Here is a 15,614-nt window from a genome sequence, read left to right on the forward strand (position 1 = left end):
GCTCCTGAACCAGAGCAGAGCCATTTGATACTTTTTTAACTTTAAGATTTGTCTCGTTTGAGACTTGGGTATTTTGTTTTGCATTTTTTGGCCTTATTCTTTGATGGTTTGTTTGTAGGGGAGGGGTTGAACTGACAGCAGTGCTATGCTCTGCAAACTAGTGTGTCTTACTGCATTGTTGGGGCATATGTGGCTTGTACGTGTGACTGCAACCTGTCACCCAGGGATGCTGAGCCACCCAGAACAGCTCCTCACCTATTCTCTTCCTCCCTCCTCCAAAATCACCCACAAAACCTTGGACAAACATCTCATTTGTCACGTTTTTGCTTTTGGAGGTCCAGAGAGGATGTGTAGGGCAAAAGGACAGCGCTCGGGGCTGGGCAGAGCCTGTATTGCAGTCTCTGCTGGGGGAGGGGGCTATATTTGGAGCACACGTGAGATTTGCTGGCCCAGTGTGTGGAGTCCTGGAGAACACAGAGGCTGTGTGGGTCAGGCTGAAATACTTTTGGAGCCAAGTGTAAGATGATGTTCTCTAGGCAGTCCTTGGCTATTCAGTGTCAGCACTCCATGTCCTTAACAGGCACCAAGTTTATCCAGAAAATGTGAAAGGTAGACTAGTGGTTCAAGATTATCTACAGTGAGATACATCAGATAGCCACTAAATAGCATTTTGTTAGGTTACCTTGTATCGGGGGTTTTATTACACACATGAATAGAATCCACCAGCAGAAGTGTGTCTTTTGGTTGTTAAGATTTGTTCCTGATAAATTGGTTCTTTGCACTTGAAACTCTTTTTTTCTTCCCTTTGGCCTTAGTCCAGCTGGCAGGTTTGCTCCATCTAAACTTGAGCCAGCACAGAAATGCAGGTAATGGGATGTTAAAATTGAAGGCTGTTCTTGCTTAAAAAAAAAAAAAAAAAAAAAATAGAAAGGAAAACATATCCTGAAACTTCCTGGAAGCAGAGTGTTTGTGGACTCCTCCTCTTCCTAGTTCCATGATTTCTATGAGTGTTAAACTAACCAAGCATTTAAGAGTGTACACGTAGACTGCTTAGTCAAACTAGAGGTTGGTTCTTCATCTGTGCTTTCATCAGAGTGGTTTCAGTGGTCTTGTCCGTTGGCCAGATGCATAAACATCTTTCTCCAGCTTCTTTTCCATTAGGATTTGAATGGTAGGAACTAACCAGAAACCATCATGTACATCTGTGTGAACACAGAAGAGAGTATAAAAGTGTCACAGACACACTCAGGTGAGAGCAAGGAGCTTTGCTTGGTATGATGAGGATCAGCTGTGCCCTGGCGCTGCAGAAAACAGACTAGTTAAATTTACCCATAGTTATTTTAAAATGCTACTTCTACAGTACAGTAACAAAGTTTTGGTACATATGTGCCCGTGGTGTATGAGAAACCATAAGAACTCATAAGTATTGGCATCTAGAGCTGTTCTGAACACATTGCTTTTTGAATAAATGCAGTAAGTAGGAAGGGGTGATCTTGTGGCTCTGAGCTGTGTGTTCTTCAGGCTTCCAGCCTTCAGCTCTGCTCATGCTTCTCTGTTCTTTGCAGCAGCAAGATCTGCAATTTGGTTTTTGGTTTTGCTTAGTTGAGAGTGGAAAACTGATGGTAAATTCAGGAGTTGTTCCATGATTCTCATTTTGGAGAAGCTAAGTGGAGGTCCACCACATTATTCTGCATGGCCATGACACAACATCTGAACCCCCATCCCTCAGTGAGGAAGGATGAGTTGCACAGATTCACCAATTTTTTGTAGGCGTCCTTCATTAGTGACAACAAAGATCTTAAGTGTTGCCACTGGCCACGTTTTACATGGTATGTTTTAAGCTTTTGAAACTCTGTATCAGATGTTCATTTCAGCTGGTTTTGCAGCAGAGGGAACTCTTGCGGACTTGGGTTTCTTGTTGCCTGAGCACATCCACTGAAAATTGGGTATTTTTCTCTTGCTCAACAGGAGCAAGGGTGGATATATTCCAAGCATGGGGGATGCATTCTGGCTCACAATGGAGATGAAAGAGAGAGCCCAGCAGTAGATCACACTGAAGGGAATTCCCACTCTGCTGGTACATGAGGAAAGAAATCTACCAACTGGGTGGTGGGAGGCAGTGCAAGGGAAGGTTTGGTGCATGGCTGGATACCTCATTGTCCCCTAGAATTAGGACAAGAAGATGCTACCTCATGGCACAGACAAGACTGAGCTAACAGAACAGTTAAAGTACTTAAGTGGAGAGAGTAAGGAGATTATTCTGAGTAATTTGCAGAGGTCTGGTGAATGAGATGCACAGTGCTGAAACCTGGTGCTTTGTCATGTCAAAGGTTTAAGGAGGTCACTGTGTTTTTTGCTGCTCTTAAATGGAATTTACACTTGACCTAGAACTGTGCTTCAGAGTCTCAGGTTTGTAATGGGGGGGGAAAAGCCAAATCCACTATTTTCCCAATGTTTTGCAACATTGCATGTAAATATGTAGTATTGTAACTTTCAAGTTAGCAGAAAGGATGAGATAACCCAGAAAAACGTGGGCTCTGACTCAGAGGCCTGTGGGCTGCAGCTATGGAGGCTGGCTCCCTCCCAGAGGATCCCACACCACGGTTTGGTTGTGTTGGGCGGCTGGCCCATGGCTCTCTGCCTCTATGCACTGGTGGCATGTAAGGGCTTCTGGTGTCTTGGTCTCCTGCTTTTCACAACAGAGGAGGGACTGACTTGTGACACGTGCTCCCGCTGATTGAGGAGAGAAAGGGCAGGGGATGGAAAGGAAGAAGGGAGGGAGCCAGAGGTTAGTTTGCAGTGAGTGAAATTGGGAAACTAAAGAGCACCATGGGGTCAGCATGGGCTGGCTGGAGAGCAGTGCTGTAGCAGAAGCCCATATTTTTTAAGCATATTCATGCAAAGAACACATGGGGATGCAAGGTGTTACTGTGCCATAATTTGGCTTCTTTGCTGCTAAAGCCTGGGGAGTCTCTTGAGTGCCAGGTGTCAAGAAGAGATACATCAGAAGCACAACTTGCCTGAGCTGGTTTTATCTCTGTATCATGAGCACTGGAGCATCAGTGCAGTCTTCTTGTCTGTGGGATTGGCAGACCTGCGTTCAGCCCTGTCCGTGGGTTTCCATGGGTGCAATGTTGGGAAAAATCAATCAGAGCATCTCAGATCCCGTCTGGCAAATGGGGTAGCAGCGTATCGCTCTGTTTTACGGGGTCGCTGAGAGAACAGATGCTGTCAACCGTGGCGTGCTCAGGTGCTCGGGGCCAGATGCTTGCTGAAGATAAATGGGAGGGAAAAAAGCAAGCTGGGAAGGAGTCCAGCAGTCTCCAGGTTTTATGATGATAGAAATGCAGATCCTGGCACGGATACTGCTTCCGGTTCAGCCAACACACCGTGTAACCCACGCGTTCTCCCTTTTGTGGCAGGAGGGAGGTCTGTGCAAAACTGACAGCTATCTCTCCAGCATCCTCCAGCCGGGAGATGCTCTCTCCCGCCTGCTGAGGTCCAGGCGGGGGAGGCCTGGGGCGCTGGGAATGGTAGGTGTTGAGGAGCTCGGACCGGCCGTGAGGTTCTGCCCGCCGGGACCGGCGCTGCACGGGGCCACCTTCGCTTTTGTTTCCAGCTCACGTTTGCGCCTTCGGCGAGCCTCCTGGTTCCCGGGGAGCAGTGGGGAGTCCCGGCGGGCAGGCGAGGGAGCGCCTGGCTGGGGCGGGGGCTGGCCGTGCCGTGCCGAGCCCGGGCGGGAGGAGCGAGGCGGGGCGCGGCGGGGGCGGCCCCGGCTCGCATTAATTACCTTCGGCATTCGGGGCGGCGCTTCCCGCAGCCATCTGGCTGAGCCGGGGGGGCGGCAGGGGGGGAGGGAGGGGGAAGAAGGGGAGGAACACGGGAGAAGAAAGAGAGGAAAAAGGGCTCGGGGAGCACCGCGCCGGCGAGGCAGCGCAGCGCAGGCACCCGCCGCCGCCCGCCTCCACGGGGCTGCTGCTTTTTTATTTCGTTTTATTTTTTTTTTCCTCTTTTTTAAATTTTCCCTCTCCCGTGCGGCCGGCCTCCCCCATTTTGGTTTATGGAGAAAAAGAAAATGGTAACTCAGGTAAGGGTGGCGGGCGGGCCGGACTCCGCGGCTGCCCGCCCGGCTTTGTCTGCGCGGGGAGCGGGGCGCCCGGCGCGGCGCGGCGCGGAGCGGTGCGGGAGGGAGCCCGCCGCGCCGGGCACCGCGGTGGGAGCTTCGGGGAAGGGGTTCCTGCCGTCCCCCTGCCCGCAGCAACCTCGCAGTGCCCTCTAGAGAGAGCGCTGAGCGAGGGGCGCGGGTTGCCCCTGCTCCGAGTTAGGCTAAACCCGCCTTTGAACGGCCGATCCCGAAGGTGGACGTGTTCCCCGCCGCTTCTCCATCCGGCTGCCGGTCACCGCGGCGGCCGGGAAGCCCTTGTAGGTAGCCGTAGGCGTGGGGCTGCCCGTGGCTTCCCGGGGGAAAGCGGCTGACGTTTCCTGAGGAGCGCTCCCAGCTGCCAGGGCCATCGCGCATCCACCGCAAGGGGTTTTCGTCGGACAGTGCTCGCCTTTTAAGGCTACTGTATGCTTTTGGATTTTTTTTTTTTTTTTTTTTTTTTTTTTTTTTTTTTTTTTTCCCTTGGCACGGCATATGCAACTCGCCACCGGAGGGAGCGGGCAAAGGGAGGGAGGAGTAGGATAGCGGCATCGTGGAGCTGGAATCCTTTGGAGTTAGGCATTATATAATGTCCCCGCAGTGCCTTGCAGAGCTGGAAACCTTTGGGGGATATTCCCAAAGGGAGTGGGGGGGAAGGACTCTCAGAAGGAACTTTTCTTCAAATCTGGGTTTTGCAAGTGCTTTTTTTTGGTAGAGCTTTGTAGAGGTCTATAGAGTAGATGCATATTGCCTTTTTGGCTTTCCTTAGCTCTGGTTGAAGCTCCTTTCGCTAGCTGCTGCTGAGATCCTGCATGTCCCACTGCAAGAGGCATCTCTTTCGTTGGTGCATAACTCAGAATGAATCTGCTGCAAGAAGTGACACCCACTTTGACCCTTTCCCTCTCTCATCTTGCATTGATTGTCAGTGGCTGAAAAATAGGTCTCTGTCCACTCCAAAGGTATCTTCCCAGGCTCCCAAGCCCCACCTTCTACTTCCATTACAGATTCATTTTTATCTGGACCAAGGCTCTCTGCTTTGAGACAGAAGAGCTCTGCAGAAATCTCGTGGGGCTTTCTGTACCTATATTTAGTTTAGCAAGTGATGCTGGAAAGCTGTGTCTCTGCAGTCAGCGTCCATTTGTGTTTTGCTGTGTGCTCAGTGTTCCAGTCCAGATGGAGGTGTGTGCCCCTAAGCTGCAGGTTGATGTGTGCACGTTTTAGAGAGTTGTTCTGCACAGCCTTGTGCTCCCAGCCACAGCTGTCACGCTCAAAGGTGCCTGGGTCACCAGGACCAAGCATGGGTACACTGTGTGTGTCTGGGACCAAGCACCCTGGAGCATGAGCCTGTTGGCTTGGGGATGTGCACAGCTGGGAAGGATGGGATTCTACTGGAGCACTGTCTGAAACAGGGGAGGATATAAACTCACTTAAAGGTTTAGGATATCCTAAAAGACTCCAGGGAAATCTGTCTTCCACAGAAACTCTTAATTTATTGACGTGGGGAAGGAGCTATCAAGACTGCATTATTGTGCCGTTTGACCTTGAATTACGATTGTCTTAAGAGTATGCACTATTTAGTATAGGTTTTCAGGATTTGCCTTGTGTATTTACATGCTGAGATGCTGAAGAAGATGCATATTAAAAAAACAGTAGGAGAGGAGAACTCGGACTGTGTGTCAATTTGGGATCCAGATGAACGATGGATAGCTCTTGTATGCAGAGTTGAGGAAGACAGCACAGGTGTGTCAGCTCTACCACAGTGCTGCCTTCTCTCAGGGGTATCATTTGGCTGCTGGTCCTTAGCAGTACTTCATTGCAGGTTTGGCTAAGTGTGGGACTGAAGGAATGTGGCACATTCAAGACAATATCCCCAGCCACATCATTCTTATTCTGCAGTGTTGTTTGAAGCAGTGGAGTGCCATTACTTGTACCTGTAAAGTTACTTCCTTTTGGCTCTGTCTCATTTATGAAAAGTAAATATTATTGGTGTTAAGCTGGTAATTTCCACTGAATTCAGTGTTTCTACAATTTTGCTCCGTTTAGTTCAGTCTCTAGAAAACACTGCCTACCTGGTCTGGGTTCTCTTGTGGGGAGCAAGCTTGCTGTCTTCCTTGGAGATCTGGGAGATGAGCTTCAGTATAGGCATGACAGGCTGATAGAACAGAATAAATGATTGTGTGGAGTGACAAGACTAGAAGCAGCGATGGAAAGAAATGGGAGATGCTGGAAGGTAGAAACGTGCTTGAAAAAGAGGAAACAAAAATTGCTAATGAGAGTAAGAGCTCAGATTCATTAACAGAAAGTACCTTAGCCTTATCCCCTTTAATCCTAAATCAGTGAAAATGAGTGTTAAACGAGGCCCAGTACATTATGTACTAATTGCAGATAAAAGAGAGAGTCTTCTGTGGATGGGAATTATATGCTAAAAGGCTTTTTCTCTGTGTGGTGCGTGGTGAGGTTGCTGGCTTGTGTGGAGCACAAAGCCCTCCCTTTCTTGGACAGCCCAGTGCCTTGCTGGCGTTTTCCTCCAAATCTGTTTCCCATCAGGGCTGGGAGAGGGGGAAGGTATCAGCATCTCAGAGAGTGGGGAGGGAGCTGCCGCCTCCTTAAGGGGTCCCCCCAGCCCATGTGGCAGCCGGCAGTGCTGAGTGTGTGTGTGTGTGTGTGTGTGTGTGTGCCTTTGTAATGAATCCCCCTGCCATTGTCTGCTCCCCTCCCTGCTCTCGGCAATGGAACCTTTCACCTGGGCTGCTGCCCGCTGGCGGGCCTTCTTCCAAGATAGGAGGAGGAAGGGCTGCTTGTGGTAATTAGAGCCAGACCTTGGAGAACTGCTATTTTCTGACCTCAGCACCCCATTTTCCTTCTTTATCTGTCTTGACTTCCCAGCTTTTGATGTGGGTATAAGCAGAAACATCAGAAGGTCTGCTTTTGTGCAGCTGTAGGATCACCAGTCTCCATTTTGTGGCACCATTTGAAGCATCTTTGCTGCCCTGCCTGCCAGCATGCCCCCTCTTGTCCCCCCCAGCACCCCTTGGAGGCTCCAGCCAGTGCCGTTTATCTTGGCACGTGTTTGACTTGCTACACTCTGCCCAGGGCTCAGGGAGGTGATGGCGTTTGTGGCTTTGAGACTAATTTATGTCCTTGTTAAAATGAACCAGCAAGCAGTCTCATTTTTTCCAGAGGTTTTCTTCCCTTTCCCTTCCCCCTTCTTATAACCCTTTCCCTCCCAGACCCTGCGTGTAGCTGTGAGACAACTTGTGCAGCCAAAAGTTGCTTGCTCAGTCAGTGATTTGTTTTTTTTAAATTAAGAAAACCCAACAATTGCAGTGCTCCTTAAATGGAGATCTTATTTAAATCAGGCTGACTCATTAAAGGCCGCTCTGTCTCCTTTTTGTTCCTCTGCCTCATTCCCTTTCCCTGTCTTTCTCTACCTCCCATTACAGTAATGGTGTGATGAAGCAGATCTTTGTGTTCCATGTTGGGATCATGCAGGGGTGTGTAGTTGGAGGGGGGAGACAGGAGATGGGGAGCCCTGTCACGACAGCCACCTTGTGCTAGCTAAAAATGTACAATGCATCCCGTTGCAGGAGACTGTCCTCCTTTGTTTGAAGTGTCTGCAAGGAAGACTGAGTCCCAGAACAGCCTCCCCCTCCCATCCCCTTACAGCTGCTTTAGGTTCTGTTCCCCTCCAGGCAAGCTGGATGCTGCAGGATTCCCCTCCTTCCTTAAAAGAAAGAAAACCTTTATCTGTGTGTGGTAGAAGGCCCCCTTTTTTCCTGTTGGATTTCTCTTAGGAGCTACCATTATTTCCCTGTCCCTTTTCCCTGCTTTGAGGGTTGCATGTCCCTTTCCTTTCAGTCCAGTTGTCCTTTCTGCTTGCTCCTTGCTTTGGTGTTACCTTGCAAACTTGCATGAACTGTCTGAAGGGAATTGCTCTCTTCTCTGTCAATGGACTTCTACTCTTCCCCTTTCTTTGCTGTTCAAGAAATGGTGCTTGTTTACATGGAGTCTGACTCAGTGCCTATACCTATCCCCTAGTTTTTCATTCCCTTCTACTGTATGTCATAGAACTTCTTAGTGCTGCAAGACACCATGCCAACATCAGAAGTTTGTGTGAAAGAAATCCTGTCCAGTCACTTTTCCAGCAGGCTATCCCTTGGGAATGCAAAGATTAATCTGCATCTCACTTTCCCTGATATTAGAACATATTTGCTTGAGGTGGGGCTATGGGTTGTGTCTGTAACTGTTGTTACACTTAGAGATTTAACTGCTGGTTGAGAAGAGCATACTCTTAAGAGCCTAAAAATTAGTGGGGCTGTCAGAACCTGGTGAGTGTTTTTTAGACATTTTCTCTTTACCCCTGTGCTGAGCACTTTGAGGTGCATTGGAGTAGAAGTGAACCACTGCAGGTGCTTGTCAAGCTGCTGTGGGTTGACAGAAACTGAATTCAATGTTTCCTAGGCAGGATGGAGAAAAGCAACTTGATACAGCACTGCCATTTCCTTGAGTCCCTGTCCTAGAAATAACTTCACTGCTCCCTAGTGCATTTCTTCTGCAGGTGACTAGGTGGCTATCCCCGGGAATTGAGAAATGAGGATGCCTAAGTTTGCTGTGATATTTGATTGCCAAGGCTGTGTAAATTTAACATACAGTTTTAATGGTATTTTAAGAAATGTTAATTTATGAAATATCTGGATCAGTGAAGAGGTTGTAGTGAGCTACCAAAAATTACAGAAGTTCAAGGTTGCAAAGGAGAGAGGCTCTTAAAACCATCAACATCTTTCCCTCCAGGTTATTAATTCATGATGGCTCCATTGCATTTAATTAGTATTGACCAGCCTTCTACTATAAAATTCTAACACCAGTACAAAAATGTCTGCAGTGGGTGTCTCTGTGTGTGATGTTTTTTGGACATGGTTCTGGTCTTACTGACTGCTTTGGGTAAAATGCTCCATGTTCCTGTTTTAGACCCATTTCCAGCAAATGGTGTGTGCAGTTGGCTGCCCCTTTGCAATGAGTTCCTTAATGTACTTGCCTCCCAGAGTCAGACTTCACTAACAGGCATTCCTTGGAGGTCTGAGTACCAGGGAGAAAATGGTTAATTTGCCTCAGTCTTCTCACAAACACTATTTAAAAGGATGTAGTCGGTATTCTTTCTATCAGACATGTTCCTTGGAATCAGAGCAGAGAAATGTTAATCTTCCTACCAGAAGTATTTTGGTATGCTCCTGTAGAGTCACTTATGATCCTCTGCAGTGCAGGATGGTTTTTTGCTGGGCTGTTGGATGCTGTACTGTGACCAGTGGGGGCAGGACATGTATAGGCTGGTTTTGTAGGGTTCATAGAAGCCAGAGCAATTAATGCTCAACTGGAAGCTTTTGGAAAAAATAATGTGTTTTGCCTGCATAAAGAAAATAGGACAAATGCTGTTCAACAGTGTGCTTTGCTTAATACCTGATCTTTTTTCTTCTTTACAAAACTGTTCATTAAGCAATATTATTCTTAAACTGAATTGAGAGTGATCAAGATGGCAATAAGGAGGCATTTCAATTCCAGGGCATTTCCGTATTTTAAGTTGGGAAAGAAACCTTCATTTGTTCTCTTTATTTCTGTGGCTATTTATGATACTCTTTAATCACATGTTTGTATGCTATTTTTTTTTTCACGAGAAAGAAAAAAAACAGATAACCCTCTAACCATCCCCATCAGCTCCAGTGTATGTGGCACCATGATGACCCCTGCAAGGTATCAGTGTCAGAGTTGGCCATCCCAGATACAACTCACAGACTTCTGCCACTTTGAATGACTATTAGCTGTCATTTTCTGTGCAGGCCAGCTTGATCAGTGTTTGCCAGTTGGTTTTGTATATTTGCTGGCAGCAGAGGAATGGTGAGATTTTGCAATATTAGGTTCTGGTTTAGGCTTTGGGGGTGTACTCTAGTATGCACATTTTCAACTCTCTTCCATCCCTGTGTAACCTCTCCTGTGTGACCTCTGCCCTTCATCACTGGAGAATGGATGGATGCTGCTTCTTCCTCTCACTCTGATCCCTGGTCAGTAGCTTGTCCCATACAAGCCATATTGTATCCCAGTCTCCATTCCTCTCCAGTTATGTGCCCTCCTGTTTTGGCAGACTACTACTTTACCTTGATCACTTCAGTTCCTTCTCAGCTGATTTTTAGACATAGTTATTCTTTGCTTCTCTTCCTTCTCCTCCCTGTCCTCACTACAGTCTCCTTGTCATAGGCTTTTTTAACTCTCCACCCACTCCCTTCATTCCTCGTTTAGTTTGCCTTTTCTGCTCCTACTGCAGTCATACTTGTCTGTTCTATCTCTTTGCTCCCTGTCGCTGCCTGTGCTGATAGTGCTCAGGCTTCTTGTCTCAATTTAATTTTCTCCTGCTGTACTTACAGGTCTGTTTTTTGGTTTTTTTGGATTTGAGGTGGGTAACTGCTCCTTGATGTTACATCATCCCTGCAAAGGAGATGGTGCAAAGTACTGGAAATGGATCATTTTCCTGCTGTCGGTGATCTCCAGACCGAGATCTGACATGGCCAGTATCTCCTGTGAAGCTGTGGATGATCTCCAAATGAGAGCATGAAATCACAGAAAATGGGGTGCTAGTGGCACTGCCAGCCACCCTTAAGAGCATCTCTGTTTATTGTTAGAATAAACAGTATGTAAACCATTCCTGCCTTAAAAGCATTTGCAATGCTACTGCTGGCCTTTCTGAGCATTGCTAAGTCTTTCCTAGTATCTAACATATTGTTGCCACCATTTGTTTTATTTCTGTGAGGAATATAAGGAATGGATAGTTCCTTTCCTTTTTGTCAGGTTTTGCATACTGTTATATCTTTATTTTTTATCTTTTAGCCCCTTTTGACCATTGCATTTAGCTTTACTGGGAGATTTAGTTGATGAAATGTAAGACAGGTGCTGTAATTTTCCATACTTTTGTCATAATGTTGGTCAGATCTTGGTGGCTAATATAGATTTCCAAAATGCAAATTTTTCTGTTAAGTTCTCAGACTTTTCAAAGTGTGTGTGGTGGTTTCCTCCTCCCTTAATCATAAACAAGACAAAATATGCCACCTACTTTTTTCTTGGGTTGGATTGCTATGGGTTAAGTAACAGGAGAAGTCACCAGCTCCAAAATGACTTACAGGTAGCATGAAAAAAAAATTAATTTGAATGTTATCTTAGAATTTTAACAACTGAAAACTGGGTCTTACAATGGGAAGTAGCCAGTCTGGGTCTACCAGCCCTGCCTGTAATGGAGATTTTTACCCCAAGTAGTCTCTAAATACCTAACTGAAATTGCACTCCAAGTAGCCTATAATCTGAGGGTGCATGGATACACCAAAAATGGCTGAGTAATTGCAAGGGTAATCTTTCTAGCTTCTGAAGTCTGCCCTCAGGCTGGGAGTCTTGAGTATGGTTAAAACCCTCTGAACTGTCCTCCTGGTTATCCTGCTTAAAATTCATAGTGTCTGCAGTTGTGGTCCTGTGGAGTTTAGGATTTCTGTGTGCTGTATATAAGTCCTGGTCCCCCTGAGTTATCTGACTTGGAGGGCATATTTGACTTTCAGATAATTGCTTTTGATTAGCCAAGATGTAGATAATCAGAGTTTGACCTACACAGTGCACAGGCCATCATTCACCTATCAGGTCTCACTGAAGCTCCTTATCTAGGCCTATGCTCTCCCTCCAGTCTTAATAGCAAAACCTGCTTTAAATTATTTTAAAAGATAGATTTAAAAATGCCTTGGAGAAGAGTTTGGATTTCTTAGATAGTACTAGTCCTCCTTTGTCTAGTGTGAAGAGTGAAACTATTAATTTGATTTGTTGTTCTTTGTAGCTTTTCTCATTTTTGCTATGGCATCATATGAAAGGAGGTTATCAAAACTGAACAATTATGCAAAGTACTTAGTAATACTAGAGAGCAGGAGTATGAAAGGCTTTTGTTTTTCAGTGTGTGTCCCTTCCTGCTTTATAAAATGTGGTTGAGATAAATAGGGTGGCAAGGGAAAGGGTTTCAGTTTCAGCAAGCATAGTTTTAAATCTGTCTGAACTTAAAAATAACCCTTCCAGCCTGAATCAGGAGGTAAAGGAGAAACAACATGTTAATTTGGTAGAATTAGTCAATTTATTGATTATTGATTGACTATAAAATATTGTGCTATGTTAACTTTGCTTAGGGCTCAAATATTTAATGCAGATTCATTTGCTTAACTTTCCATGTTGCTTTTCTTTGTGTGTGATGCTGTTTAATGTTGCTACATTTGCTTTGCAACTCCTTTCTCAGGTCTGTTTCCACCCTTTTCCAGGATGAAGCATTTTATCTTGAAGCAGTGGGAAGGGGAGGAAAAGTAGTTCTGGGAGTCCCTTTCATAAGAATTTGGTTGGGGAGGTGTTAATGATTTTTTTCAGCGTCACGTTAGACTGTGTGATGGAGCCAGTCTGTGGCAAAGAGTGTAGTGTGGTGAGATAGAGGAATGAGGACGGTGGTGACTGAAGGCTGTGGTGAGAACTTTGGACAGTTCCTTGCTCTGTGTGTCCTTCACAGGGACAGACTGTGAATACACTAAATGTGACTGATGAGGTGGTGTAGTCGAGGAGGGGCTGACTCTCTTGGTGGCAGAAGGAATTTAGGTCATCCAAAGCCAGTTGCAAACCTTCATCCTAAGAGAATTTATCTGAGTGACTCTAGGTCTTCAAAGCCTCTTTTGATCAAAATTCTACAAGGGGTGTGAGCATGAATTTATCTGGGAATATGGACTTCTGAAGCGTGGAAAAAATACTGTGGAGATCTCAGTGCTTCATCAGGAAGCGAGACTTTTGAATACTTTTTCTTATTCAATGAGATGAATCTAAATCGGGTTTAAGCAGATTAAACATCCATGATCTGTGTTCTCCATCAAGTTGGAAACTGTAGCTTTGAGCAGCTCAATGGCAACTTTGGCTCTAGAAAAAAAGATGGTCTTCTAACAAGCCCTGCTGTGGGGAGGTGAGAAAGGCAGTGACTTGACTGTCCCTTTCAGCTCAACTGTGATTTCTCAGGAGTGTTTTTTGGTTTTTGTTAGGAGTACTCTTAATTGGTTTTGACAGTCAGCTGCAGGAGTAACTGCAAGTTTTGCACAGAAATCAAGAGAAAGCTGTGCTGAAGGCTGCAGACCCAAGCTCCCTGTTCAGATCTCTGCCTGCCTGGCCCTCCTGCCTGCCAGCTCCAAACCTGATGAGTGGCTGGGGTCCTGCTTGGCAGCTGATGTGGCCAAGGGCATATCTCCCAACCAGACCTCTGCTTAAAACAGAAGTGTGTAGAAAGCCAGTGGCTTTTTTTTTTTTTTTTTTTTTCCAGTGGATGGGTAAGAAACTTTGAGCTGTGTTATTTGTAACACATAGAAGAATAGCTAGAACTGAGTAATAGGAATTTCCTAATGTTTTGGAGAAGAATAGAGGAAGAAAAATTTCATTCTTCTGGATTATTTGTAGAGGGCTGTAGTGACTTTCAAAAGTGTAGTAGGCCTCTAGGTTAGCTGTGAGGCTCTGTGTGTCACTATACAATTATTCTGAGATCCTCTTTGGCCTAAATCTAGGAGAAAAGAATCTGGTGGCAGGAAAGACCCACGTTTGATTGACATGGTTTAAATGCAGTGTTGTGATGAGACTCCTGGCTACTATTCAGAGAATCCTAGCAGAGGAGTGTTCCTGTAGCCAATCATAAAACCTTAAAATCATAGAACATTTTGGGTTGGAAGGGATCTTTAAAGGTTATCTAGTCCAACCCCTCTGAAATGAGCAGGGACATCTTCAAGAATTCAGCCGTGAAGTGCTTTGGGGATTGCCTTCAGCTGTGTCTGTTCCAAATTTCTGCCAGGAGATTACTGTGCCTGTGTGAGCTGTTCCTGTGCCCTCATGTGAGGTCAGCTGTGTTAGACCTGCTGTTGCAGAAGTGAGTGGAGATGAGTCTATTGATTAGGTGTGATGCTGGTAGTATACTCCCAGCAGAAGCAAAACACAAAACCTTTTCCTTTCTGATCATCTAATATCAACCATGGCTGTAAAATGGAGGTGGTGCTTGTGCCCTGTGGTGCCAAATAATGAGATGCTGAAAAGGCTTTTTTGCCTAGCTAAAGAAGCTAAAAGAGCCGTTTTCATAGTAAAGAATTTAAAGGAAGTTTTTCAGATGTATCAGTCTTCTTGGGAATCATCTAGTGGATGTTGAAGGCCTAACAAATCGAGGGCACTTTTGTTAACAATATGTTAGCTGCTGTGGGCTACTACTCATGTTGTTGGCCACATTTGAACATAACCACTTCCTAAAAATTTAATAGGACTGAAGTAAAGCTCCATTTGTGATGATGGGCAGTTCATATCCCATTGAATGAGGCAGAGTTAAAACCAAGTGTTAAGGGCTCATGCTGAAGAACATTTCTGAGGATTGACAGCGATGTCTGTGGGCTGTGCTGGCCCATGTAGGGGATGAGACTGTGGCACCCATACAGCAAGTTGGGTCTCTAAATTCCCAAGCTGAGTGTCTTGGGTTGCAGTCAGACATCTGTTTTCAAAGAGCATCTTCATAGGACAGAGCAACTGCCTGTCCGTCTGTTCCATGCACCAGCTTCAGAATGTGCAGAAATTATTCCAGTTCCTTTTGTCCTCATTGCTTTGCACTGAAAATTCTACATCTTCTAAAGAACAATTCACTTCTGCTTTCTTCTTGTTTCAATTAATTGAGCTGGTTCTTAATGTGGTGAGGATTATCGTCTGGACCATTTACATACTTGTGCTGCAGATCTCCTTCCTCCCTGACCTCAGTGTTACATGTTTCACACATTGTATCTCTTAAAGGAGACAGTAGCACCTTTGAAAATTTGAAGATAGGGTAGAGTCGGTCAAATCTTGTGGTGTTTTAGGTCAGCTGTCAGTGATGGTAACCTGATCTATGGCAAATCTTTCCCTCTCTCTCCCCAGGGTGCCTGCTCTGCCCTTTGCATGCCAGTGAAGCTGATATGATCCAAATTAACTTTTTCATCTGTTTGCATTTATTTTCTGAGTCATGAGAGGTCCTCAGGAGCCGCAGAATTAAATGTTGTTTTCCTTTCTAACACTTTATGTATGGTATCAAAAATGTATTTTTTTTATTCTTGATTAGGATCAGATGCTGGTTTTTTCCATGTTAACATGCTGCTGGGTATGCAGCCCATCATGGGAATAAAACAGAGCTGCACAGTCAGCAGAGGAGTGCTCATTATTTTGATGTCTGCTGTAAAATGGTGGCTCCTGCTCTAAATTACTTGGTGAGGTAATTGTACATCTTCCAAGATGTTTTCCTTTTCTGTGTATGAGGTCTTTTAATAACATAGGAAAGTACTAGGTGTTTTTTGGGCCAAATTGCATCTGATTTCTGACTGGATCCTTTAGTTTCAGTGATATGTGAAGGACAGCTGGGGTGGTAGTTAGAAGCAGAGAT

The 15,614-nt window shown here is 45.6% G+C and overlaps 2 protein-coding genes across 32 annotated transcripts in view; one reads left to right on the top strand and one right to left on the bottom strand.

Annotated features, from left to right (window-relative positions):
• The window catches only part of RBFOX2 (RNA binding fox-1 homolog 2), a 169,123-nt gene that overhangs the window by 78,852 nt on the left and 74,657 nt on the right, over window positions 1-15,614 (top strand). For 2 of the 31 annotated variants that reach the window (XM_079305284.1, XM_079305290.1), the window contains exon 1: window positions 3,851-4,087. The exons of 26 other annotated variants lie outside the window; for them this stretch is intronic. In XM_079305284.1, coding sequence (XP_079161410.1) covers window positions 4,061-4,087 — 27 coding nt within the window. In that variant the 5' untranslated portion in view covers window positions 3,851-4,060. Of the gene's footprint in view, window positions 1-845; window positions 867-3,809; window positions 4,088-15,614 lie in introns of those variants that run through there. 3 more of the 31 variants (XM_079305288.1, XM_079305285.1, XM_079305286.1) reach the window with 3 other exon arrangements.
• Window positions 1-15,614, bottom strand: part of MCM5 (minichromosome maintenance complex component 5) — a 239,306-nt gene that overhangs the window by 28,092 nt on the left and 195,600 nt on the right. The window lies entirely within an intron of this gene.

The sequence above is a fragment of the Erithacus rubecula genome, assembly GCF_903797595.1.
Source record: "Erithacus rubecula genome assembly, chromosome: 4".
NCBI lineage: Eukaryota > Metazoa > Chordata > Aves > Passeriformes > Muscicapidae > Erithacus > Erithacus rubecula.